This window comes from Epinephelus lanceolatus, chromosome 2, assembly GCF_041903045.1.
Source record: "Epinephelus lanceolatus isolate andai-2023 chromosome 2, ASM4190304v1, whole genome shotgun sequence".
Taxonomy (NCBI): domain Eukaryota; kingdom Metazoa; phylum Chordata; class Actinopteri; order Perciformes; family Serranidae; genus Epinephelus; species Epinephelus lanceolatus.
The window spans coordinates 13,960,007-13,986,095 of record NC_135735.1 but is presented as its reverse complement, the minus strand read 5'-3'; the positions used below and the strand labels follow the sequence as shown (position 1 = coordinate 13,986,095).

The 26,089-nt window shown below is 40.6% G+C and overlaps 1 protein-coding gene across 6 annotated transcripts; it reads left to right on the top strand.

Moving 5' to 3' along the window:
• The first annotated feature begins 3,861 nt into the window (after positions 1-3,861).
• Positions 3,862-15,302, top strand: LOC117254610 (SKI family transcriptional corepressor 1 homolog-B). 6 transcript variants are annotated; one of them, XM_078174159.1, is made up of 9 exons: positions 3,862-5,234; positions 6,331-8,122; positions 8,724-8,817; positions 8,921-8,989; positions 9,154-9,216; positions 10,200-10,274; positions 10,459-10,533; positions 11,155-11,220; positions 14,172-15,302. In XM_078174159.1, the coding sequence occupies exons 2-9, from the start codon at positions 6,341-6,343 to the stop codon at positions 14,264-14,266; spliced, it is 2,319 nt and encodes a 772-aa protein (XP_078030285.1). In that variant the 5' UTR covers positions 3,862-5,234; positions 6,331-6,340; the 3' UTR covers positions 14,267-15,302. The 6 variants fall into 6 exon arrangements, with proteins under 6 accessions (XP_078030285.1, XP_033478898.1, XP_078030289.1 ...); XM_033623007.2 differs by having other exon boundaries at positions 14,169-15,302; XM_078174161.1 differs by lacking the exon at positions 11,155-11,220 and having other exon boundaries at positions 3,863-5,234.
• The last annotated feature ends 10,787 nt before the right edge of the window (positions 15,303-26,089 follow it).

Sequence of the window (26,089 nt, the reverse complement as noted above, 5' to 3'; positions counted from 1 at the left end):
GTGATAGTCGATTAAATAACAGGTTTGGATATGATTTTGTGCTGCTGAGAAGGCAGTCAGTCAATGAATAAATCAACATTTAAAGGCAGTGCTGGACCCAGCATATTCAGTGCCCTAGGCAAGCTCCCCCTTTGTTTTTTTTAGCCCAAAATGGCTTTAGCTTTTTATATTTTCTCATTTTTTCATCATACACATCGTTCCATCATGTGTTACTTTTTTAATGTCAATTTTTTAATTTTCTATTTATTTATTTATTTATTTATGGGGTGGGGGGTGCCTATGTCATATATAGGAAGATCTGCCACTGTATAAAGTAAAAAGGAAAAGAAGTTATGAAGCACCACATCTACATTTAACTACATAACTGACTTTTACAATTAAAATACAGTAAAAAGAAAATGTGGAATATTCAAGCAAGGCAAGTTTATTTTTGCGAAACGTCCCAAAATTAAAATTTAAAATGAAAATTAATTCCTGAAGTACATGAGAACTTCCCTGTGATGTTTTTTAAATTGAATTCAAGGGTTTTAAAATAAAATGTGCCTCTTTACATTATGCAGATGTGTCCACAGTCTCCAGTCTTTGTGGCAAAATGAGTGACGCTACACTTTACCATTTACCAACCAAATGCTTATTAAACGTTATTTCCCAAAAAGGAAAATCCAGTGGCATCAGCACCGTGTTAAATAATCCATCAGGTTCGGGTTCACCTGGTGAGTTGGGACTCTTAATGACTTGAACCTGAAGCGCATTAATGTTTCAGGTTAAAGGTTTGTTTAAACAATTGAGCGCATATCAATGAGGCCCGGGTAATTTGTATCCAACAGTAATAATAAAGAGCTCGCCTAAAATTACCGCTGAAATGTCTAATTAAAAACTCCTCGCTGCTGATCCAGCCACGTCAGCTCACGTTTCCCCCGGAATAAGCAGCGACAATGGCTGCATTCAAGTCGGCGGTCTAAATAATTAAAAAGAGAGGAATAATTACAGTATAAAATTGTAATTATTGGCGGGGGCTGCGGGGGAAGCCTCTTGATGGTGAAAGAGGAGAGGATGCGCTTAGGATCAGGTTCAGCATCAATATTGCAGGGAGGTAAAACTGGCGAGCTCAGGCTGCACACAGGCTCATGATGCTTCATACAAACTTCATACACCAGATTAATACACACACACACACACACACACACACACACACACACACACACACATCAGTCCAAGTGTATGAAGTGTTTATTTGCTGCAGTGTCACTTCATTCATGATAAACTGTCCACAAACGCACCTGTTTGCCATTTGTTTGGTTTCTCTCCGCTGCCGTCCTTGACACCTCCCACAATATGTATTTATTCATGTATTTACAGTGACTCAGTAGACATTAGCAGCATAACCTTAAATTATTCTGCGGATTATGTGAAACCAATGCACACCACCCATAGGTGTAGATTTCAGGGTGGACGCAGGGGGCACGTCCCCCTCAAATTTTATAACATCTCCCATTAAATACATGAAAGTATCACTTTGACTAAATTAAAGCAAAATTAATACAAAAAAGCAAAAATTTGTGCATAAAATTCACTAGATTAGTGGAATTAAGTGTTTGATGCACAAAATTTTCTGTCAGTGGAGCCCCTATTCCCCTGTTACATGTGTGTGTGTGTGTGTGTGTGTGTGTGTGTGTGTGTGCGTGTCCAAAATTGAAAGTAAACCCTCACCTTTGATACCAGCTCTATGAGTTTGAAAGACAGGGCCAGTTTGAGACTTTCTGGGGCCCATGGTGAGATTTTGCTCACTGCCCCCCCCCCCCCCCCCCCCCCATGTCAAATACACTTAATGCATAGCCTACTTTATTTTATGAAAAATATCTGCTGATGTTATTCTATATTTTTGTTATTGTCAACAAACCCCATGAAAAGACCAAAACTAACAGTGCTTCAGTCCGTCTCTTTTGAACACCCTGTCTGTCGGTTCCTATTGAAGGTGTACTGTACGTCTTAAAAACAGGTCACAAATGTAGAGCTTTAGTAGTTTTAAGAGGATGAATAATTTCCTTAAACAGTTTGCCACTATATTGTTTTAGTAGATGTTACATAAACTGAAGGACTATTGTCACCAGTGAATTAATACAGGAGTATTTCTGGCCACAGGACAGAGTGTGTGTGTGTGTTTGTGTGTGTGTGAGACTCATATTCAGACAAAAGCTTAGATTCATTGCTGGGTTTTATTTTTTATAAGACTTGGTGACAAATACGGGATACAACCCTTAAGGGTCGTCCACATTAAGAACAATAGCGTGATCATCCTCAGGTCATTTTATTTGGTGTAGTTGTGGTAAGGAAACTTATTCTACTTATGTGGAAGTCAGACCTTGCACCAACATACAGCATGTGGATAGGAGTGCTGATGAAAGGTTAAGGTTTTCTAATAAGAATAAGATTCAAATATTTGTCCGCAATATTGGTCTAGCAGTAGACCCTCTATCGCTGTGGAAGCGATCAAGTGAAGTCCTAAGACTTGTTTGTTTTTCTACCTGTGAAGATATTTGTGACTGAGTTGTTGAATTGAAGCACTGAGCGTTTGTTTTATGTTGAAAATCCTAAAATAAAGGTTAAAAAAAATTATTATTTGAGCACCCACAATGATGAACGGTAACAAATCTGTGAAAAGTGGCACCAGGCAAACACTGCATGCTCCAGCTGTGTCAGCATGGATTTTGATTTGCTGTCAGTGTCTCTATCGTTCATCATATTCCTTTGAATGTGATATTGTTTGCCACTGCCGTTGTCATTAAAGTTGTGGTGTGGACTCCACCATCCACTTGCGTAAAATCTATTTTGTAAAACAATATATTCTTATAGTTAGAGTTATTGGCGTGGACGTCCCTTAATCCTCTAATGCTTACCTCAGAGTGAATATCGTCCTATCAGAGCACACCTTGAACACAAGAATGAAGTCACACAATAGAAGGCTGGTGATTTGACTGCTGCGTTTGTGTGATGTTATTACTTTAAACTTTGTGCTGACAGTGTACCTGAAGAACTAGATGTAACAAAGAATGTAACATTGTTATAGATAATAAAACTGCTCATGTGAATAAACATGTATAACCAGCAGTGTGGTGGAGGATATCCTCTTAATCTGGCTGCATACAGTAAACCCACCTGTCAGCCAAAAGCCGTTGGAATATACAAGAGAATATACCCACTTCCTCCTCAGTAACCTTCCCATCAACCTCATCAACCACCACTACACCACTGTGTATAATCCTACCAATACTGGATTTTTAAACTTGATACCAGTATTTGAGAGTTAATAGATACGTAACTTAACTTTTCAAACACCATTAACATGAACAAACATTGTTGATACGGATCCCTTAAAAATGGTTTATTTTGTTCATAAGAATTGTGACCAACATGTGTATTTAGTGGGCTATTTAACAGTCGAAAAATTAACCTGTCAGTTGTCTTAGATGTATTTGGCACTTCTTATCAGCTTGCAGATACACTGACATCAACATATCTGCAATACTAATATCAGCCTGCTGATTTATCAATCTATTTCTAGTCACAGGATGGAGGAGGAGATTTACTGTAGGGTTTATTCCATGGAATATTTAGGCTGATAAAGACCTGATAAAGACTTCATGCACCTTTAAAATAAAACCAAGCCACTGGAGGGGAAAGCTTCAGGTACAAACACCACAGAGTGTATAAAATAAACACCCAGGAGAAGGGTGGGGTCCTGTAATTTTGAAGGCGTGGCTCTTTTTCCATTCATACATGATGTCAGAAAAACAAAATTCATGACTGCTTTTGCCATTTCCTCTCTCCACTCAGTGGTCAAACACTGTCTGTCTGTCTGTCTGTCTGTCTGCCTGTCTGTCTGCCTGTCTGCCTGTCCACCTGCTGCAGGTATTGACACGTCTCTCTGTAGGGGACAGAGGGGACATTAGCTTGGTTAAGCGATCAGCATTGATCCGGTTTTTAATAATAAATTAGGGTCTTCGAGGACAGCCAATCGGCTTCACTGCCACCATTTACATCACTGACATAGGACTGCATAGGAACTTTGTGTGTGTGTATATGTGTGTGTGTGTGTGTGTGTGTGTGTGTGTGTGTGTGTGTTTGGCCTGGGGCATCATCATCATTGTCGTCATCATCCTCAGTTCATCCCAGATTCACTCCATTTTCATCGCACAGAATTTGAACCCAAAACATTTTAAAACGCCTCCAAATGATTTAACGCACGCAAAAAAGTCCTTTATTTATTTTCCCCGTCTTTCATTTCTTCCTTCCACACTCTTCTTTTATCGCTCAGGCCTCAGATTGATTTCCGTGGCCGGTGTGGAAGCCTAACAGATGGTGGTGTAACTTGATAAATGAGCCCGGGCCTTTTGTCAGTCTTGCTGCCCTGCAAAGTGCCACTCGGCGCTGCCTCGTGTTTGTCAGCTCGCTCCTGCTGCGGTGGAAATAATGCGGGATATGAAATGATCACAGCTGATCTGATGCTTAAAAACACACCGTGCGTGATCAGCCAAGTCCAGTGTGGGGTTAAGGGTCCTTTAAAGGGTCTATGAGGTGGCCCACTGTCACAGTTTTACTCTGCTTTCGCGTCTTTGTGCAGATATTTCCAAAAATCTATGTCGCATTTATCTTAATTATATGTAGGCCCTATGTATACCTTATGACAAATATATTCATGCATGAGTGTTAAGGCAAAAATGATTCCCCATTCTGGGGTCAGCAGGGGCCTAATGGGGCGTGACAGCTCTCTGTTTCCGATCATGTTTGTGCGTCAGAGCTGCAAAATTGTGAATTATCAAAAGTGGTGTGTAGCTGCTCAGCACGTCTTTGAGGGAAAGAGAGAAGGAGGGAGAGCTATTACACATCAGCACGACAGGATAGAGAGAGTGTGTATGTGTGTGTGTGTGTGTGGGAGTGTGTGTGACACAGAGAGAGGGAGGGAGGGAGACAGAGAGAGGTGCCATGTGCTTCCTGTCTACACGCCATTCACCTCCCCGGGATCCAGCGGGATGGAGGTCCTGTCTGCTGCTGCACTCAGATAAACTGAAATAAAGACTCCGACTCAGAGTTCCTGCTGTCAGACCGTTTTGTCTGTGGCATCATCATTCTCTGGACTCACCGGGCCTGCATTTATATCACTTTATTCATATTAATTATATTTTATTTTTCATCCCAAACCCTGTTGGAGTGAGTCGTCTTTTAAGGAGAGAAAGGTATGTTGCTGTTTTTGTTATTAATTATAATTTAGACAGAATTGATGATAATTTTGCTGTATTTTTTTTTTTTTTTTTTTTTTTTTTTTTGCATTTTCTTATTTAAACTCGTCTAATTGTGTTTAATAAATCACCCTAAATACTTATAAAGATCCATTAAAGCCGCTGCGGGCTGTTCTCATGTCTTTACGCGGCCTCCGTGTTGACGAGATGTAAAAAGTAAGTATGCGCAGGTGAACGTGAGATAGGCCTGCCTCAACCTAATTTCGAGCAACTGGCTGAGGCTAATCTGCGCAGAAGCTTTAATTATATATAGGGCTAGTCTTTTATTAACAATGCGAAGACGCGCTCGTGGATCTGTGTAATTACCAGGAAAGCAGCTTATAGTTGTTCTTTTCCTCTCTGCTAAGCGCATTGGCGCAGCTCAGGCTGCATTTTCCTTCTGTCCTTATCCGCGTATAAGGATCTTATGTGACCCTTAAGTAGTTGCCCCATAAGTATCTGAGCCGATTTTGGAGATAAGAGGAGCAGCAGAGCCACCTCTGCCGCGCAGGAACCCGGATAACCCGAGAGAGGAGGCCGAATACACGGAGGAATAAATAAAGCCATACGAGAAATGATTCACAAGACGTCTGATTGATTTCACTTTTTAATATAACCTCCTGCAAAAGCCTCATGTTAGTTATATTTGGTAATTTTTTAAAATACGTTATGTAGCCTATATTATTATTATTATTATTATTATTATTATTATTAATGTCCCATAAATATCAGCACTTACAGGCCTACTGCTGCCACAGCTACTTTATTATAGTAATAATCTTTATTATAGTAATGATAAATGTTGTGTTATCATCTCTATTTGTCAGATATTGTGGATAAAAACATGATAATTTCCTCACATCGTTTATATTTCTAAATTTTTTAATTTGGAAACCACATTTTTGTTTTCATTTCTTTGACACGTTTACATTTTTCTTTTTTTTTTAGTGCCGTTTTAATAAGTTTTTGTCACTTGCTGAATAATTTTAAGATGATTGTGCATCCTGTCAAACATTCCCCCGGGGCTCACTCCTGTTTCCTCTCTGCCTGACAGGCTTCCAGGGATGGAGTCGATGCCCGGACAGCTTCGAGACGCGGGACGAGACGCCAGCTCTTCCCCCAGCTTAAAGCAGGACGCACCGAGCTTCTCCGGCCCCAGCTCCCTCAAACCAAACCAAGTGAGTGAGACCTCCTTGTACGGGGTGCCCATCGTATGTCTGGTCATAGACGGTAAGGAGAGACTGTGCCTGGCGCAGATTTCTAACACCCTGCTGAAAAACTACAGCTACAACGAGATACACAACCGTCGGGTCGCTTTGGGCATCACCTGTGTGCAGTGCACCCCCGTCCAGCTGGAGCTCCTGCGGCGCGCCGGGGCCATGCCCATCTCCTCCAGGCGCTGCGGCATGATCACCAAACGGGAGGCCGAGAGGCTCTGCAAGTCCTTCCTGGGAGCGCACAGCCCCCCAAAGCTCCCGGAAAATTTCGCATTTGACGTGTCTCATGAATGCGCCTGGGGCTCCAGAGGCAGCTTCATCCCCGCCAGATACAACAGCTCCAGAGCCAAGTGCATCAAGTGCAGCTTTTGTAACATGTATTTCTCCCCGAATAAATTCATTTTCCACTCTCACCGCACCGCAGAGTCCAAGTATCTGCAGCCGGACGCGGCCAACTTCAACTCGTGGAGACGCCACCTGAAACTGACGGATAAAAAACAGTCTGAGGACATTCACCACGCGTGGGAGGATGTAAAGGCCATGTTCAACGGGGGGAGCAGAAAGAGGACTCTGCCCATGAACGGGTCAGGGATGTCCTCGTCGATGAAATCACAGGCCTCGTCCTCTTTGGCCCAAACCAGCTCCCCTGAGATCCCTCAAAAAACTTTACGGTGCGATGAGGATCAGGGAAATAATAACCTGAGTTTGGCGAGCGGCGCACGGACCTACCCAGTCATCCCAGTGCCCAGCAAGAACTTTGGCATGCTCCAGAAAATCCCCCCACCTCTGTTCCCCCACCACCCCTACGGCTTCCCCAGCTATGGGCTGTGTCAGAAAAAGAGCGATGGTGTGCCTGACGCGAACAAAACCAATGTCTCGGGTGTGTTTTGGCCTGGCGCAAAGGACGCCCTCTACCCTGCTTTCCCCATGTTCTGGCCTACAGCTGGCGGCCTACCAATGCCACCCTACCCGGGGTCTCCACCAAAACCTCTTCCAGAGCTGCCAGGCGTCCGGCAGGCAGAGCTCGACTTATCGGACCAAAGCGACCGGGGCGCAAACACACCCAAAGACACCAACCACCACCCTCACCACCAGCAGGACGGCGGAGAGCGCTGCTCCAGCTCCCAGTCCTCCTCCACCAGGAACGACGAGGACAAGTCCGGGGACGAGACCCCTCAGAGGAAAATCAGCTACATCTCAGCCTTCAGACCCGTCGTCAAAGACGCGGAGACCATCGCCAAACTCTACGGCAACCGGGACAGCTACGGCGTGCGCCCTGGCTACCTGTCCCCGGATTTTATCAGCGAGAGCTCCAGTTATAGGTCGATATCACCGGACAGGGACAGCGTGGTGGACGACGACGACGATGACCCGGACGTGGATGTGGAGTCCAACCGGGGACAAGACGAGGAGGAGCCGATTCAGATCTCACCGGGAGGAGACCACCACGGCTCCCCAGTGCCGGACCAGGTCTCCTCGGCTGCTGAGGAGAGACAAGAGCAGCCTGATGCCTCCAGCCCCGCAGCAGCAGCAGCAGCAGCAGCAGCAGCAGCGTCACCGGAGGACACCGTGCACACTGGGTCATCAGATGAGGACAGACGGATGCGTAATGGCTCTCCTCTTCATGAAGTAAGATTAGATTAAATGAAACTTTAATGATCCCCGTGGGGGAAGTGGAATTGTCGCAGTTGTGGAGAATATGAAAAGAGTTTATAGAAGAGACGAGGCCTATAAAAATGTAATCAAGATCAATTGGCCTGGAATAAAAAAGAATCCAGATGTAGACGGGCATATTCTCTAAATATTCATAGGAGTAAATGTTGACGGTGACCTAGTGTTCGGGGAAAATGTGCTGAAGTGTCGTTGAGCAAAGCAGCAAGGCCGATGTTTCCCTCTAGAATTAGTGAAATTGGCTTTAAAAAATCTACAAAGAGCAGCATTAATTTGTAGCCTACTAATATATCTCCTTTTACCATCAATGTAATCAAACCCCTAATTTATCCTGATTTAATTTTGATTTATTCCCATTATAATAAATCAGTGTGGCAATTATAAGATATTATTTCACCACCAAATTACTGTTTTTGAAAGCAACATCTTCACAAACAAATTACAGGGCTGCTGTGTTTCTGAAGAAGGAAAAAAAGGGCCTCAATTATGTGAAGAACTGCAGCAAATGACATGTAATTGCTGTGCGTTATGAAACGCGATTGTGCGCTTGGTTTTACAGGTGTACGCTCATGAAAAGGACGGACACGTGCTCCTGAGCGAGCCTCCGACATCGTTTGGATCCAAACACTCGAGCAGCCCCCGCAGATCCAACGGTAATTATTCAGGCAATTTATGGTTTTTGGGTTATTGATGCAAATGGGGGTCGTTTTGTGTGTATAATTTAATTTAAAATGTTTGTGGCTCGTTCATGTTTAGGTGTTCACCACGTGTCTGAAATACAGAGCCAACGCAACGCAACGTACCAGGAGCAGAAGGACAGACAAGGTTTTTAATTATTTTCTCTATATTTTTAATAGTAAAATTCAAAATCCACCTGTTTTATCTTTTTTAGCTGCTTTGATTAAATCCCACTGAAGCCTTTTGCAATATATGTGCCATATAGATGATTTACTGTGGGTTAAATTGTGTGTTTTATTGTTTTTGTGCAGCCGATGGAGCTTTACGCATCGATATCAGCGTGCATGAAAGGGATCTGGAGAACATGGCGAAAGGTAAGAGGCTGATTTCGGGATCAAAAGGAAATAAAAGGGAAAGAAAGGGTGTAGCAGGTGATATTAATTATCATCAGCAATTATTCCTTGTTTGATTTTTAATGTGCCAGCCTGCAAATATATATTTATGCAGCAGCCAGACGCAGCATGGTCACCACATTTAATTAAGGCAGCTTTTTATTTGTTATTTCTAAATGTAAGAATTAAAATTAAATCAAATATTGCCAATTAAATGCTATTTAGGTTCTGAATTTATAAACTCAAATTAAACTCGACCCTTCTTACGCTGTTTATCAAACATTTAAAAAAACGTGTATTTTATTAATATTAAACATTAAATTCAATCTTATTTTAATGCAGCCAAATGCCCACGGCCTGCTAAAGATGACGTGCCAAAATCCGAATGCGAATTTACATTTTGTAGGCCTAAAGTGTTTCCATAGTTGTTAACCACTTAATCACGAGATGTGGGAGTTTTGACTTATTATTGTAAGAGGAAATCGTTTAGAGGCTATTAATATTTTAACGAACAGAGCCATAACCCCGAGGCACGGCAGCTAATTATTTTACAACGCTTGGAAAAACCCTGGGACTCCATTATTATCGTCTCAACCTCCAGGCAATGCATGGCAATTACTGTGGCAGCGAGCGAGAGGAAAGCGGTGAAATGGTTGTTATCAAGGATGTAAACGCACCTGAAGTCGGTTTACTGGGCTGACATAAATCTTTATGTGCAGAAATTCAAAATATATCATAGTAAGTGGAATCAAATTGATGTGAGGTAGATGAGGACGGGAAGGATTTTTATATGTTTTAGCAGATATTTGTGTTACTGGTGGCTCTTCGCTTTGTGCTGCACCACATCCCTGCTCATGATTCAGGAGTCAGACGAGGGTGTGTTTCAGTGTTTGAGGGTGAATAATGATATTTCCTTGCAGCAGATGAAAATAAGTTGACACATATTTTGGCTTTTGGCTTTGCAGAGGAATTACAGAAGCAGCTTGTGGAGCAAGTGGAGTTGAGGAAAAAGTTGGAGAGAGAATTTCAGCATTTGAAAGGTAGGACACAAAGTGAGTGGAAGTCACAGAGAGATGTGTTGTGTTTGGGTCTGTGCTCGCAGCCTAGATGTCAGGAGGAGAGCCAGTTGTGTTGTTGTGTCCTTTGCATCCAGGAATGTGTCTTTAAATGTATCCCCACAATGTCAGAGAGTTTCCATCTGATGTGGCCTTCGGTACTCTTCAGATAATTTTCAGGATCAAATGAAGCGTGAGCTGTCCTACAGAGAGGAAATGGTCCAGCAGCTGCAGATTGTTCGAGGTTTGTCTCTCTCTCTCTGTACTTTGTGCCTCCATAGATTATGACTGTAAAGCGGATGTAGATCAATGCTCTTTAAGTTTATAGGAAAAATATTTGAGCCACACACAAAAGAGCGTTTAAGTAACATAGGCCATATCAATCAATCTGAACCAACGAGCCTCTGAACTAAAAAGAAAGGAAAAGTGACACTTGCATATTGAAATATTGGTGATTTGTGTCCAGCCTTTTTCCTGTAAACTCCATATTTTTCCCTCCTGCAGTTGAGTAAATCATTAGATATCAGAAGGTGAAACTGAAACCACGTTGTTTTGTTTGCAAAGGTTATTTTCTCCTAAATCATGCTCTGGAAAATTGAATGGACAGACCATTATGTAGTGCTGTATCGGTTACATGCAGTAGACAGCAACTAATGCCACCCGTTAAAGGATTGGTTTAATGTTACAGTAGTTTAAATACAGGGTTCAAGTACACAGAGGGGTCACTCTAAATACCATAGGGGCAAACGGCATACATTACACTCCTCTGCTTCAGATGCTACGCAGCAGCTCACATCTTCTTCTTTTTTTTTTTTTTTTACTCCTTTTTATTCCTTTTTTTGACCAATTTTTTATTTTTGGATAGACACTTTGTGCAGCGAGTTGGACCAAGAGAGAAAGGCTCGTTATGCAATACAGCAGAAGCTAAAAGGTAAATTTATCTGGCCCAAAAGAGGAACATGAATACATGTCATTTTGTGCCTACAAGCATAAATATGCAAGTGCTACTTTTTTTTTAATTAGTCATCTCCTGTGATCAGTGTGATCAGTATTTACAGTAAGACACCATTGAAGAATAGGTTTGCATTTTCTCAAGGCTGTTTTAAAACAACACTCACGGACCAATATGTGCATCAAACGTCCTGCTGGTCGCTTTAATTGTTCTTCCTGTCCATTCTGGCTGTAGAGAGATGCTTTCTGAAAGCAGTTTCACTGTAAGTGATGGAAAATCCACGATTATTGTTCTGTGCAAAACATTATTGAGGCTTCAGCAATCTGAATTTATCAAATGAAGTGTGTGTCCTCCAAATTCACAGTCCTTTTAGTGCACAATGTCCTATTTCTTTTAGTCACTAACTGACAAAGGTGTAGGTTTCATTTCAGCACCTCTGCAAGAAAATTTTGAGCATCACACATTCAATTTCCTGCTTTTTTACGCGACACTTTGCACCTTTTGTGCATCAGTTTATGGTGTAAATGTCTTCAATTTTATCAAAGTAAAAGTCCTCTGCTATTTTCATGTTTTTATTGGAGGGCAGCAAATGCAAATGTTCTAAATATGGAGGAGGATGCGTCCCCTGTGTCCTCCTCGAAATTTACACCTATGCTAACCCACTGTGGGGCTCAGCAAGGAAACAAAACACTGTCTATAGGTGTGTTTGTGTGCATAAAAAATACATTGCTCTTTAAAAGTAGAAATAGATCTTCGAAGAACGAGATAGTAGTGCACTTGAGGACTGTCTTTGTCATGTGATACTCAAGAAAAAATGCAGGTTATCTTGAAGAACAGGGTCAGTGCATGGGAGGAAGAAATAATGAACTTCAGGCACTTATTCATGGAGCAAGAACAGATGCATTTGAATTAAGTTAAAAAGCCTTTATTTCAAAAGACGGCTGCTGACATTAAAGCACCGAAATAGATCTATTGTAAAAGTGTTTTACACTCAATAAAAGCAAGATGTAACTAAGTGCAACAGAAAATAAATCATGACCTGTGTGGAATATGTAACTTATTGTCCACTGAAGAGACTAAAATAGGAGCAGACAAAATGTCAGATCTGTGTGGAGCAATGAGGAGACTAAAACCTTCCTCTTTCATTTATTCATGTTAAAAAACATAAATGCCATATCTCCATCACCCTCTCCACATCCTTCTCTATTGGTCTGACTGTCGCTTTCTTAATGACATCATCTCATTGCACCTTCTTCGTCTGTTATGGTTTAACAGCATCCAACTGGAGAGTAAGTGCCAGTGGTGTCATGGTGGGGTGAAGAGTGGGACTGATTACCCAGGGCCCCGATGGGAGGAGGGCCCTTGAAAAGCCTGGAATGAAAGGCTCGGGTTTGTTTGCAATTAATGCCATAATTGAATTAAAATTGGCTGAATAACTTGGTTGAAAGACTGAACTTTATATAAAAACAAAAGTGGAAGCTCTCTAACTTCCCTCTTACCCTTTCAAGGTGGAAAATGGTTTACTCCGCCCCTGCACTAGGATTTGTCTCTAAACGCAGCAGGAGCTGAGTGACTGTGTGCGCTGCTGCAGCACCAGAGTCTGTCCTCAAGACTGGGAACATCGAGGTTCCCAGAACGAAATTAAAGGAAAAAGATAGAGAGGAAACTGACTTTGTGAAAAAAATTAAAAGGTGCATGAGAGAGACATGAATCAAGAGAGGAAGGGCAGGGGGCCCACAGAGACTGCTAAGGCGTAGGGCCTAGAATTTGGTGCTACGTCCCTGATTAGCATCACCAGCTGTTTATCTGTGATGAACAAACTCCTGATTCTCATTTTCCTTTACCAATTTTCTGATCCTTCATTTGAAATGTAAACTACATTTGGATGAAATCACAAAGGGCAAATTTAGTACTAAAAAAATATCAAGTGGAGGATACCAACTTCATTTGTGTAACTCAGACTACTGAAGCCTCTCAGTTAGCTTCGGCTAGACTTCAGAAGTCATTCTTACACAGAACAAGGACTGTGGATCACAAATTATGTCAGTAACAGATTTCTGTATGACCTGTATGGACATGGAGGAGCTATTAACACCAAGGTGACAACAAAGAAAAATGGCAATGAAGGCTAACAGATGTGTCGCCTCATGTCAACTGTGTATCAGGCAAAAAGCTGCACCTGAACACACTGCAAAGACTACAGCCTGTGGCCAACTAGCACATATGCGTCTGCTCCTGTGTGAGAGGAAATAACTCTCCATACCAACAGGCGGCGGTCGTTTCTAGTCGACATTTGAAAGGGAAACCGGACGACTGACAGGAGGGATTCATGATGCTAGTTAGCCAGTTAGCATATTAACAACACAACCTGGTGTTAAAAGAACAAAGGATATTTATCATGCGCTAGCAAACGCAAACACAAACACTTACGAACTGCTTCTGCTAAAGAGCTAATTGGCGAAAAAAATAATCTTATCTCGTATAACAAGTTTGTTTTGATCTCACGCTCTCTTGACTTTAGTCGTTGGTTGCTTCCTCACTTACGTTTATCTTCTCGTGCCCTGAGCTGAACCGCCAATCAGGTTGATTTCATTCATGCATGGGCTCTGCCATCTTTAATGCTGATTCAACATCCTGAATCAGCTGGGAAAAAAAGCCACAAGGGCAAACGGTGCAGGACACACCACCAAAACTAGAGCGCTCACCAACAGCCGGCTGTCAGCTTTATGTGTCAGGGCCTTTACAATGACCAAAAACCTGTTTCAGTGTACATATGAGCATGTGAGTATTGTTTTAAGACAGACTTAATAAAATGTGAACCCATCCTTTAACATTAAAAACAACATACACCTGTACATGAAACAATAATCAGTGATAGTGTTTGTGTGTGTCTGCATGTTCTCACTGATGGACTCGTTCCTCCCCAGAAGCTCATGACGCCCTTCACCATTTCTCCTGCAAGATGCTCACCCCTCGTCAGTGCACCGGAGCCTGCACCTTCAAACCTCCGCTGCTGCCTCCCTAGTGCCCGGCACGACCCCTGCACCTGACCTCAGCACAGCCAAAAAAAAACAAAAAAAAACACACTCACTGGTCTGCCTCGAGAGCTCTCATGTGTTCACCTTCCACCTGTAACCCGAGGATTACCAGCCTGCTGTATAGATACACCACTGATTTTAGCACTTGAGCTAAGACTCGGAGAAGGTTTCGGCAGCGACCTCTCCGCCCTGAAAAACTGAACTCTTGACTTAAAGAGATCTTAAGTTCATTTTATGTTGTGAGTCGAAGGATTGTTGATCTGAAGCTGCGAAGCTCAAACCAAGGAGTCTCTCTGAATCAAAGTCGTCTGCTCTTTAGCTACTCTGAGAATAAGAAACAACACTATATACATATACATATATATATATAACACGTGACGATGTGCAATGGCTCGTATAATTGTGATATTAAGTTCAAAATCTCATTATTTAGTTTTTGTTGCTTGTTTGAATGAGTTTTTACATTTATTTGTTTATTTATCTTTGGTTTAATTTATTGTTTAGATTATTTATAACACTGTATATGTTGTTAAGCACTTTAAATGGGCAACATTTCTGAATTTGATCATGCCATCCGATACCAAATTCTTTTTATCAAACAATACGAGGATCTTTATGTTTAAGACAGAGAACATTCTTATGAGCACTTACTTAAACAAGCCGGTCAGGTTTCACATCAAACAAAAGATTTTCTGTCAAACTTTGAAGTGATGATTTAAAGAAAATAAACTGTCTTGAGCCATTTATAGATTTCATGTACAGTTGAGACTATTTTGACACAAATTTGATCCCATAAATTTCTCTGTTTCAGGGTTTTTTCTATCATGACATGCATCTGTGAGTCACAACAGACAAAACCAAAACCTTTTCCTGTCATCTGAAGGTGTTTTTATAAGACACTGTATGAGGTGTGTGTTCAATCTGCCATTCACACAGCTGCGTTTATGTTCTCTGTCACAATCTACCCATAATTTTCCCATTTATGTATGTACCCATGTCAATATTAATAAAATGTGAAAGCCACTTTCTGCTCTTTGTTCCTCTCTCTGGTGTGAGCCTGACACCTACTGGCCTCGGCACAGAAGAGCTTCTCCTGAGATGGATCATATTTCCTCTTATTGTATTTGAGTTCAACATGATCTCTTTCATTAGGCGGCTACATCAGTGCATGACATGTCCAGTCAACTTATAATGTTTGACGTCGAGTCAGGGGAGCAGGCTGATCTAATAGTGAAATCTAATTCTTCTGATGGGAGGGCTAATAGATATTGATTACACGGCTCTCAGTCCCTGGATGCTTCATACTGAGACAGATACTCGCATAATGTCACTGACACACAATGAATGTTAATTTTCTGTGAGCGTAATTGCCCTCCGTGGCAAAGCCGGTTCCCTTTGAATACTAACAAGGCCTGCGGAGATGAACAGAACTGAAGTACTGAAGTAATGTGGGAACCATCAGCTGCTTTCATACAGTATGTTTTTATTCAGCTGTTTGATATTAAGAAAGAAAGATTTAGGCTGATATGTGGTGACAAGTGTGGATGGGTTATGCGACACTGGGGCCCTGAGCACAGACACGTCAACCCCCCCCCCCCCCCCCCCCCCCCCCCACTCATCATGCTTAAGGGAAAGACTCAAAGAGACTCAAAATGATTGCAAACTACAAATTACTCTCTTTGTAGTGGTTTTGTGTCTCTTTGTCGTTGTATTGTGTCTCTGTGTGGTTGCTTTGTGTCTCATTGCAGTTGTTTTGCATCTTTTTGTGGTTGTTTTATGTCACTTTGTAATGATTTTGCATCCCTGTGCAGCTGTTCTGCGTCTCTTTGTGGTCATTTTGTATCTTTGTGTGGTTGTTTTGCATCTCTTTTGGTCATTTTGAGTCTCTTTGTGATGGTTCTACATGTCTGTCTAGTAGTTTTGCATCTCTTTGTGGTAGCTTTGAGTCTCTGTGATAGTTTTGTCTCTGTGATCATTCTGCATCTCTGTGCAGTTGTTTTGCGTTTTTGTTGGTCATTTTGCATCTCTTTATGATGGTTTTGTGTCTCTTTGCGATCTATTTGCATCTCTGTGCTGTTGTTTTGTGTCTCTTTGTGATGGTTTTGTGTCTCATCTAGTTGTTTTGCATGTTTTTCCAGTTTTGTTTTGTTTTGCGTCTCTCTGCAGTTGTTTTGCATCTCCTCTGGTCATTTTGCATTTCTTTATGATGGTTTTGTTTCTCTTTGTAGTCATTTTGCATCTTGTATTCATTTTGCATCTCTTTGTGGTGGTTTCGCTTCTTAGCATGGTCAGTTTGTGTCTCTTTGTGGTCATTTTGCATCTCTTTGTGGATGATTTGTGTCTCCTTTTACTAATTTTGCTTCTTTTTGTGGTTGTTTTTCTTCTCTTTGTGCTCATGTTGCAACTCTTTGTGGTCTTTTTGCGCCTCTTTCTAGTTATTTTGCTCCTTATTATAGGCCTAGGAGTCCCCTGACCCCTTGGGCTCCTGGGCCTGTGCCCAGTAGGCCCATTCAGTAATCCTTAATGGTGACAAGTGAGGGGGGAAAAAAGTCTCCTCCAAACAAGGTGATTTCTAGCTTCTCTAAAACCCTGCAAAGCTGAAATGCAAACTGAGGACAGAGGGCCTGAGAGCTGCTGACTACAGGCATGATGAATTATTTAATGATAATTTCGTAATTATACAACTTTAAAATTTAAAGTATGACTGAAGGCGCTCATTGAAAATGTGCCCCGTGTTCGCATATTGATCCATGATGCATATGTGACGCACTGGCAATAAAATACACATAAATGAGATAAAGTGACGGACACAGTTTACACATCACCACAACTTAATGACTCGACAAAATATTGTTTATTAGTAAATAAATAAATAATTAAAGAGGAGGTTCTGAGAAAAAAAGTATTTAACAAATAAAGCAACGGACAATATGCAGTATATTATATATGCTTTTTTGCCTTGTAGGTCACACACAGACACACACACACATGCACAATCTTATTTTATTTGTAGTATGTATTGTTTTAGGTTGGGCAATATGACAATAAATACCTGGAAAATATTAATTTACAGAGTTTGTCATATGTCTCTCACTCACACAGAAATTTAAATCATGGTAAATGTTGCAGGTCGACAGGCAGCGACTGCTATATGGCAATATTGAAAGTGTATATGACTTTAGTATCAATGTCAAAAAGTGCCTTTATTGATCATACATTTAACTTGCTGAGGAAGCGCCTTTAAGTACATTCAAAAGTCAAGCAATCAAAATTTTATTTAAGTATAAGGAAAGACGTTTTGACAACAAAATGTACTTTAAGTATCAAACATAAACATACTTTTTTTTTAATGCAGAATGGGCCCCGGTGTTATATTTAATTATAGATATTATTATTGATGCATTTCATTAACCATGTAAGCAGCATTTTAACATTGTAGCTGGTCAAGATGGAGGACATTTGTTTACTATTTTATATTGTTTGCATAATTTCAGAAATAACACTGCACCCTATTTTAAAAACTGCCCATATGTTTTAAATGTAGAACTATAATCTGAAAATAACCAGTAACTTTAGCTGTAAGTTAAATGAACTGGTGTAAAAAGTGCAATAATCCTATAAGAAATGTATTGAAAATGAAAAATACGCAAGTAAAGTACAAGTACCTCAAAACTGTAATCAAGAAACATACTCAGAATTTCTTTCCAGCACAGTGATAAGACACTTTTTAATCCAAATATTATATCCACAAATGGTTTAATTTTCTATATCATGACATGACATATGTAAAGTGATATATTGATATCACAATATAACATTACGTATACTACACTGTAATGATGGATTTTATCCATGTAGCTCACTCCTAGTATTGTTTTACAGCCAAAGGATTTATAAGGAAAAACAGTTACAAATACTTTACTACACGTCTGTTTTGGTGGTTGTATATCACAACAATTACAAAAAAAGTGCTTAGAGGAAATAAATAAACAAGCCAAAAAACAAACAAGCACATATACTGAGATAAATGAGGAAGGAACTGAGGAAGAAAACAGAACATCAAAGTTCAAGTCATTTTCCATTGGATTCCTGATTAAGACAGTAATCTCTAATATCTGATATTTTACATCACTCCTCTTTTACTGTCTCAAAGTCCCACAATAACAGTGGAAATACGATTTTTTTTTTCCACAAACATAGAAAAACATAATAAAATTTCCAAATGAAAATGTGTCATGTTCCTTCCCCAGTAGTTATATTTCACAGGCATTAATCGCTGGTACCAAACAAAACTATGATCATTACAGAACAAGTGGGAGGGATGGCAGTTGTCAACTTATATACAGGTGTCTCAGGTAAAGTCTGGTCTTTGGGGGTTTGATAAAATCAGGCCACCTTGACCATATATTGGTGAATTTATGTTGTTGTATTCTGAGGGAAGTTTTGATTGTCTTTAAAGTGATCATCTGTTCAGATTTCCTGCTGCTCCACACTAAGTGCATTTACACAAGCTCACATTAAATCCATACACTGTAATATCAAGCATTTTAAAGAGGAACATATTGTACCACAGTATTTGCAGTGTGTACCTTTATTTGCTTGTATAAACATGTGTGGCCAGTGGACACCTGTCCCATCAGCGGCCATCAACAATGCAGCAGATGGCAGTGATGCATAATGATATAATAAAGCCTCTGTGATTCTCTCGTATGAAACAAGCAGCACAACTAGTTTGTCAATAGATTCTTTGTATGAGCCTCGAGGGAAGGAGCGGGCATAAAGCCTAATGTGTTTGGTGTTATAGTGGATTTTTGGTCAGTATGGAAGTATAGAAGCATTATACTGAGCAGAGACGTGACTGCAGAGGGACAAACAGGCTACAAACCACTGAGGAGGATCTGGACCTGAGAGTTCACTTCATGTTGTGGTGGATTAATTTGAAATGATGGGGCGCCACCTACTGGCTTTATCAAATCCTTCACCTGGCTGTGAGCTTTTGCTGTTACAGTCTTGTACTTCGGAAAGATTTTTGTGTGATTTAGTGTCTGATTGAGACATTTATCTGACTCGACTTTAACCTGGTTGTATAGAGAAGGCAGTGGCATCAAACTGAATCCCCAAGTGACAAAAGTCTTCAATTTATTTCAGGGTTTTATAACCATAATTTTAGAAATACACTTCTCACCCCTACTCTACTCTCCAACATTGTTTTTACATTTTCTTAATGATTTTGAGTTTTCAGATTTCATGTATTCAGGTAAAGGCAGCAGCGGAGGAAGCACTCAAATCCTTAACTTAAGTAAGTTAGTAAAACAAAAGTTTAAAAATCCATTTAACTACAAGTAAAAGTCCTGAATTCAAAATGTTACTGTTAAGTACATTAGTATCATCAGAAAAATGAGGTTAAAGTAACAAACGTAAAAGTACTCATTATGCAGAAGGGCTCGTTTAGATGATATAGTATTATAGAATATTATATTATTATGATTTTATCACTAATGAATGCATGTTGGAGCATGTTCATTTTGTAGATTTGTCAGTTTGGAGCCAATTTCAGATACTTTGTGTACTACTGGGGAGATTAGTGGTATTGCATTGCATTACATAATGTAAGCTTAACTTTTTTCATGTAAAAACTAACCTGTAACAACAATTAATAATGATTATGATTTATATTGTACCTTTAAAACTGAATTTACAAGGTGCTTTGACAAACAAAGCAAAAGCCGAAACAGGACAGTCAGAGGGCAATACGACAACAGAAAGCCGAACATTACCAAAACACAAGTGAGACAAAATTAATGTAAAGTTGAGATAAAGTTAAAACAAGAAGACAAAAAAAATGCAAAATGTCAATTTGAATAAATACAAATAAAAAGAATCAAAGCAATAAAAATATGAAATACAATGAAATAAGAAGATGACATCACGTACAAGAAAGTCTACAAAGACAGGGTTTAAAAAGTGATTAAAAAAGAAGTCACTGATTCTGCAAACCTCATCCTCAGGCAGGGGTGTCGTAGTTGAGGGAAAAGTGGGACTGATTACTCAGGGTCTAAATTGGAGGGGGCCCTCAAAAAGCATGGAAAGAGAAGTTTGGTTGTTTTTTATTTCTAAGAAATTAATGTTGTAACTAAATTAAAATTGGCTGAATACATAGGTTGAAAGACTGAACTTTGTATCAAAAAATAGTGGAGGCTCTCTGAGGTCCCTCACAACTTTTGCAAAATGGTTTAGTCCACCCTGCACTAGGATTTGTCTCTACACATGACTAACGACAAGTGCTACTGGAGCAGACACTATTTAAAATAACAAAGTAACAAATACCAAGTATTACAATGAGGTGCGGGTCACTGGCATTAGACTTGATTGTAGAAAACTCTGGCTCCATGTGCATTTTGATGATGTTTCAGGCTTTGGGCCTTTTCAAGATCAAGGTATCAAAGATTGTATGTTTGTTGGTCTGAGTGAAGGCCCAAAGGCCGAAACATCGTCAAAATAAAAGAAATGCACATAGAGCCAGAGTGTGTGACGCTAGTTTTCTACTGACTGGAGCAGACACTGTCATGTCTGTTAGAAAGGAAAATTAGGGTTCCAAAAACAGAAAATAAAGAAAGGAAAAGGAAAGAAAGCAAACTCACTTTGCTAAAAAAAAGAATTTGGTGCTCTGTCCTTGTCCCTTACTTATTTCTTTATTTTATTTTATTGTATTTAATTTAATTTAATTTTATTTTATAGTCACAATGCAATTTAATATAGTTCCAATGCAGAGTACGAGACTGATGTGTTGCAGAGAGTTTAAAGCTACTGGAAATTTTCAACTCTTGTCCCTAGTTGGGATTTTACATGTAGACCTAAAATGTTAGTAAAAATATACAGTTTAAAACATCATACAACCACAATAAACTATAAACATGGAAGGCACAATAAAATACATAAACCATAATCCACACACTACAACACATATACCACAATACAATCATCACAACATATCCCACAATACATCGACTACAACAGACATATCACTATACACATACTAAAGTACACATATGTCAATACACCAAAACACTTACACTAAATACCCCTTAGTAGTTAGACCTCGGGCAGGTCGTTCTAAATCCGAGAGGCCCTGATGGCAGAAGCAAAGTCACCTTCAGATTTAAGCCTCAATTGTGGAACAGCAGGAAGGATGTGACCTGAGAATCTAACACTGTGAACTGGCTCCACTGTAGTGGAGTAAAATGTGTGGAAGAGAAGTCTGAAGTAGCAGAATATGGAAATGTTCAAGTAACCTACAGAAAAATATGTTCAAATTGTACTTAAGTACAGTACTTGAGCAAATGTACGTAGTTAGTTTCCACCACTGGTTAAAGATTCTGTTATATTTTCTGTGTGTTTCACTTCTAAGCATAAGTGTCTGAATGCTGTTTCAAAGCGTTCTCCGAAGTCTGGTGAAGATTTTTTAACCAAAAAGTTGTCAAATTTAAATGTATTGAGTCTAAAACATTTGGCATTGTCACAAATAACACCTTAACACCCTGTCATTGTGTTCAGATTGCAAAACATAATGCTCAATTTTCCATGCACGATACACCAAGGACACGGCCTCAGTGTCCTCAGTCTTATCTACAGTCTTGACTTTGTTCTGTGTTCCGCCGTTTCGCAGGTGTCACTGTAGAAAAACACTAGGTTTCTCTCTCAAACTGAAGAGCAAAAGAGCTTCAAATAAGAAAATGAGAAGTATTAATGTTCAAGTATTGATAAAGGAGCAAATATCTAAAGATTATGAAAAGACACTTGCTCTTATTACTGTGAAGTGGGTTGTTTTTACACTTAAAGTAAAGGTGCACTCCAGAGATTTAGCACTGTCCTTCAAAAGTTGGCAGGCTTATCCATCCATCCATCCATTTTCATCCACTTATTCGGGTCTGGGTCAAAGGGGCAGCAGGCTAAGCTCAGCACCCCAGATGTCCCTCTACACAGCAACAATTTCCAGCTCCTCCCGGGGGACCCCAAGGTGTTCCCAGGCCAGATGAGATATATAATCCCTGCAGCGTGTTCTGGGTCTGACCCAGGGCCTCCTACCAGTGGGACGAGCCTGGAACAGGAACAGGAGGCGCCCAGGAGCATCCTCATAAGATGCCCGAACCACCTCAACTGACCCCTTTCGACACGAAGGAGCAGCGGCTCTACTCCGAGCTCCCTCTGGATGTCCGAGCTCTTTGCCCCATCTCCAAGACTGAGCCCAGCCACCCCACGGAGGAAACTCATTTCGGCCGCTTAAATCAATGATCTCATTCTTTGGGTCTCTACCCAGAGCCCATGACCATAGGTGAGGGTTGGGACGTAGATGGACCAGTAAATCGAAAGCATCGCCTTCCCGCTCAGCGGCTCACGGTTCAGTACAGTGCCTGCATCACTGCAAAAGCTGGACCAAATCGCCGATCCATCTCGCGCTCCATTCTACCCTGACTCGTGAACAAGACCCCGAGATACTTGAACTCCCTCGCTTGAGGCAGTAACTCCCTCCCAACCCAGAGGAGGCAATATACCACTTTCCGGCAGAGAACCATGACCTCAGATTTGGAGGTGCTGACTCTCATCCCGACCGCTTCACACTTGGCTGCAAACCGCCACAGTGCATGCTGAAGGTCATGGTATGATGAAGCCCACAGATCCACATCATCTGCGAAAAGCAGAGATGCAATTCTGAGGTCCCCAAACTGGACCCCTTCCTCCCCCAGGCTGTGCCTCGAGATCCAGGCAGACTTGTGAGAGATAGATTTAATGAGTTCAGAAATCATCCAGCAGAGTCCGAGACATCCTGATGCTTTAGTCCTTCATAGAAACGCCTGTAGCCTACACTTCACATTAAGCAACATAGAAGCAACTGTTTGTTCGACCCTACCAGGCACTTCAGTCTCAAATTGAGTTTGTTTTTGGACTTTGGCGAGCTCACTCCAGAGCCGCAGATAACTCTATACAACTGTTTTTATAGGCTGTGTTTCTCTTCATCATAAGTAAAGTAACCTTGATGTTTAAAATATAAGTTACCATAGAAAAAGAAAGAAAAACCTCTATGGAGCCAATCAAAATGTCCTCCGTACCCCTCAGACCCATTGTGTGTCTGCTGATATGAAGCTTTTGATCATTGTGTTCTTCAAACTTTTATACGAAAAACAGATTTGGGGTCAGAATCCTCCGTGAACTCAGGTTTTCACTGTGAACATGCAGCTTTGAGAAAGCATGTTTTATTAAGAGCACAGCAGACGCCTCGGCTCACCATAAATATTGATGAAATCATTCCTTTTGATATGATTATCACGACAATCTTATGATACAAGAACTTTTATATGCAACTGTCTCTGCCTTTCTGGCCACAAAAGAAAAGAAAGGAAAAATAAAGGCGAGGCTGTGTTTGGAAGTTATGATTCAAAATCTGAGTCATCGTTTATAAGTATGATAAGCTGATATACTCTCCTCGTTTGAACACAGTCTTTGTATTTGTAAGATTTTAACGATTAAACTAATATAAACAGCTGAAGTTAAGTGTACAGTGAGCCGAGTGTGTGTGTGTGATAGTCTGCTTGCTGTTTCTGGGAAATTCTCCTTTGATCTCTGGGAGGGTCAGAGGTCACATATATTTTTCAGAAAACAGCTTTTAAGTTGGCTTAGATGTTAGGAACAGAATAAATTATACCTCACACACCCCTGAGCAGATGAACAGAATGCATGGTTTTGCACTGTGGAGATTCACATGGATCTAACAACAATAAAATTTAGTTTGTCAAAGAAATCTGAATGTTTCAAAACAAATGTTAACAATTGCTGCACATCTGCCTCTGAGATGCATCCCTCCCTTGAAATATTGTGTTTCCAAAATATTCAATGTTCAAGGGACACGCATAATAAATATTTGAGATGAAGTTTGTTAATAGTAAACCATGAAAATGTTCATTAATTCTTATTTTCGTCCTTATCCTGCTGAATACTTATTTAGATTTTTGACCACTTTGAAGACAATGAATTTCATAATTCTGCCGACGGAGTTTAGGCAACAAAAGCACATGGTTAGGTTTAGGAAAAAAGAACAGGGTTTGGCCTCTAGAATCTATCAGGACGCAAACACCGCTCTCCTGGGTGAAGGTCTGTGTTTGTTGGACCCATACACCACCTGTCAAGCCCGCCCTACTCAGACTTTTGTCACCTTAACTTCGTTTGTATCCCACCGCATTTCCCCCTGATGCTGTCAAGCCTCCGGTGACTGGCTGCACATCATGCTGACATTAAAGGATGACTTTTTCGTCAGTGTCTGATGCCACAAGTCACTGCCCAAGCACCGGATTTTGATGACTTTGGAGTGAGACTGTGTTACCCTCATACATAGAAGCAAGCCACATAGACTTTGTATGGTTTTGCTTCTTTTATTTTGTTGTTGTTTTGCATGTCTTTGTGATCATTATCCATTTTTTGTGGTTTTGCATCTCTTTGAGGTCATTTTGTGTCTTTTTTTGCGGTTTCTTTCATAGACTGTAAAAATAATAGCCACCGTGACGTCACCTGTTGGTTTGTGGACTCCCATGTTGTTTTTTTGGAGCCAGAAGTGACCATATTTTGGCGAAAAGCTGGTGCTGTGGAAGAGCCGACTGAGTAGCCGAGGACACTATCAGCAAACAGCCTGTCGCTCAAAGTGCTCTTAATTATGCTTAACTTTAAGCCTTTGTGGAATGTAAACAGATGAATTATAAAAAAAATTAAACCCCGTACAGTTGTCATGAAGGTGGAAATTAGCTATAGAGACCAAAACTGATTTTTTGTAAAAGGCTGTAAACATGTTTTTAAACATGTAAACATGGGGATTGACTCACTTCTGGAGACAGCCTCAAGTGGCCATTAGAGGAACTGCAGTTTCTGGCACTTGTGTGTTGGCTTCATTTTTCAGCCCTGGAGGTTGTCGCTTGGTTTCTTTGCATCTCTTTGTGCTAATTTTGAGTCTTTTCCTGGAGGGTACATGTTACAGTATTTGCGTGACATTTTGCAGATGAAGGCCAGAGGGGCCCCTGACACTTTGGGCCCCCGGGCCTATACTCAGTTGGCCTGTTCAGTAATCCACCCATGAATGATAGAGGTGTGCTAATCAAGACTCAATATTTGTTTTTGTGTCTTTGGCATATTAGTGAGAGTTTGTAACTCAATACAGCTATCACATTATAAAGGGTCCCAGCCTTCCTGGTTCATGTGATGAGAAATGAATGATTTGTCACATTGCATCAAACTATGTTTACGCCTCTCGCCCAGTGTTTATAAAATGGGGGGCAGCTTAGTTCCAGTGTAACAGGATTTAGTTGTGTGGTTACTGGGAACTGGGAAGGCCTTACAATGTCACCATTCCTTTCAATACAAAAGGAAGACATAAAGGCATGTGGTGCAGCAAATCTATTAAAAGGTCAGTTCACCTGAATTGCTAAAATCATATTTCATCTCTCAGCTGTAATGGGATTTAGCAAAGCAGAAAGGTTTGAATTTGTTTATCAAGGTTTTAGAATGTTCCTCTCTGAGATTTTCCTGCCTCCACCCAACACAGTGGAGGTGACTGGAATTTTGTTTGTGGATCTCACAGCACTGAAAAAATATACAGTTTTGCATAAACCCCTTTTTCCAGGAAAAACATCCATGTTTTATATACAAACTATTTCCTCAGTATTCCTGCAGTTTCAGAGAGGTATTCTGGTTGCCCAGGCGGACCTGTGTCTGGAAAGAGATGTTGTTTTTGTTGTTTCATTCATTGTTTTGAGCAGCAAAAAAAACAA

Excerpts from the sequence above, each read along its gene's own strand:
- LOC117254610 (XM_033623007.2), top strand. The coding sequence starts at position 6,341 with ATGGAGTCGATGCCCGGACAGCTTCGAGACGCGGGACGAGACGCCAGC. Across the intron at positions 8,123-8,723 it reads ATGGCTCTCCTCTTCATGAA|GTGTACGCTCATGAAAAGGA; the intron begins GTAAGATTAGAT and ends TTGGTTTTACAG. Across the intron at positions 8,818-8,920 it reads CAGCCCCCGCAGATCCAACG|GTGTTCACCACGTGTCTGAA; the intron begins GTAATTATTCAG and ends GTTCATGTTTAG.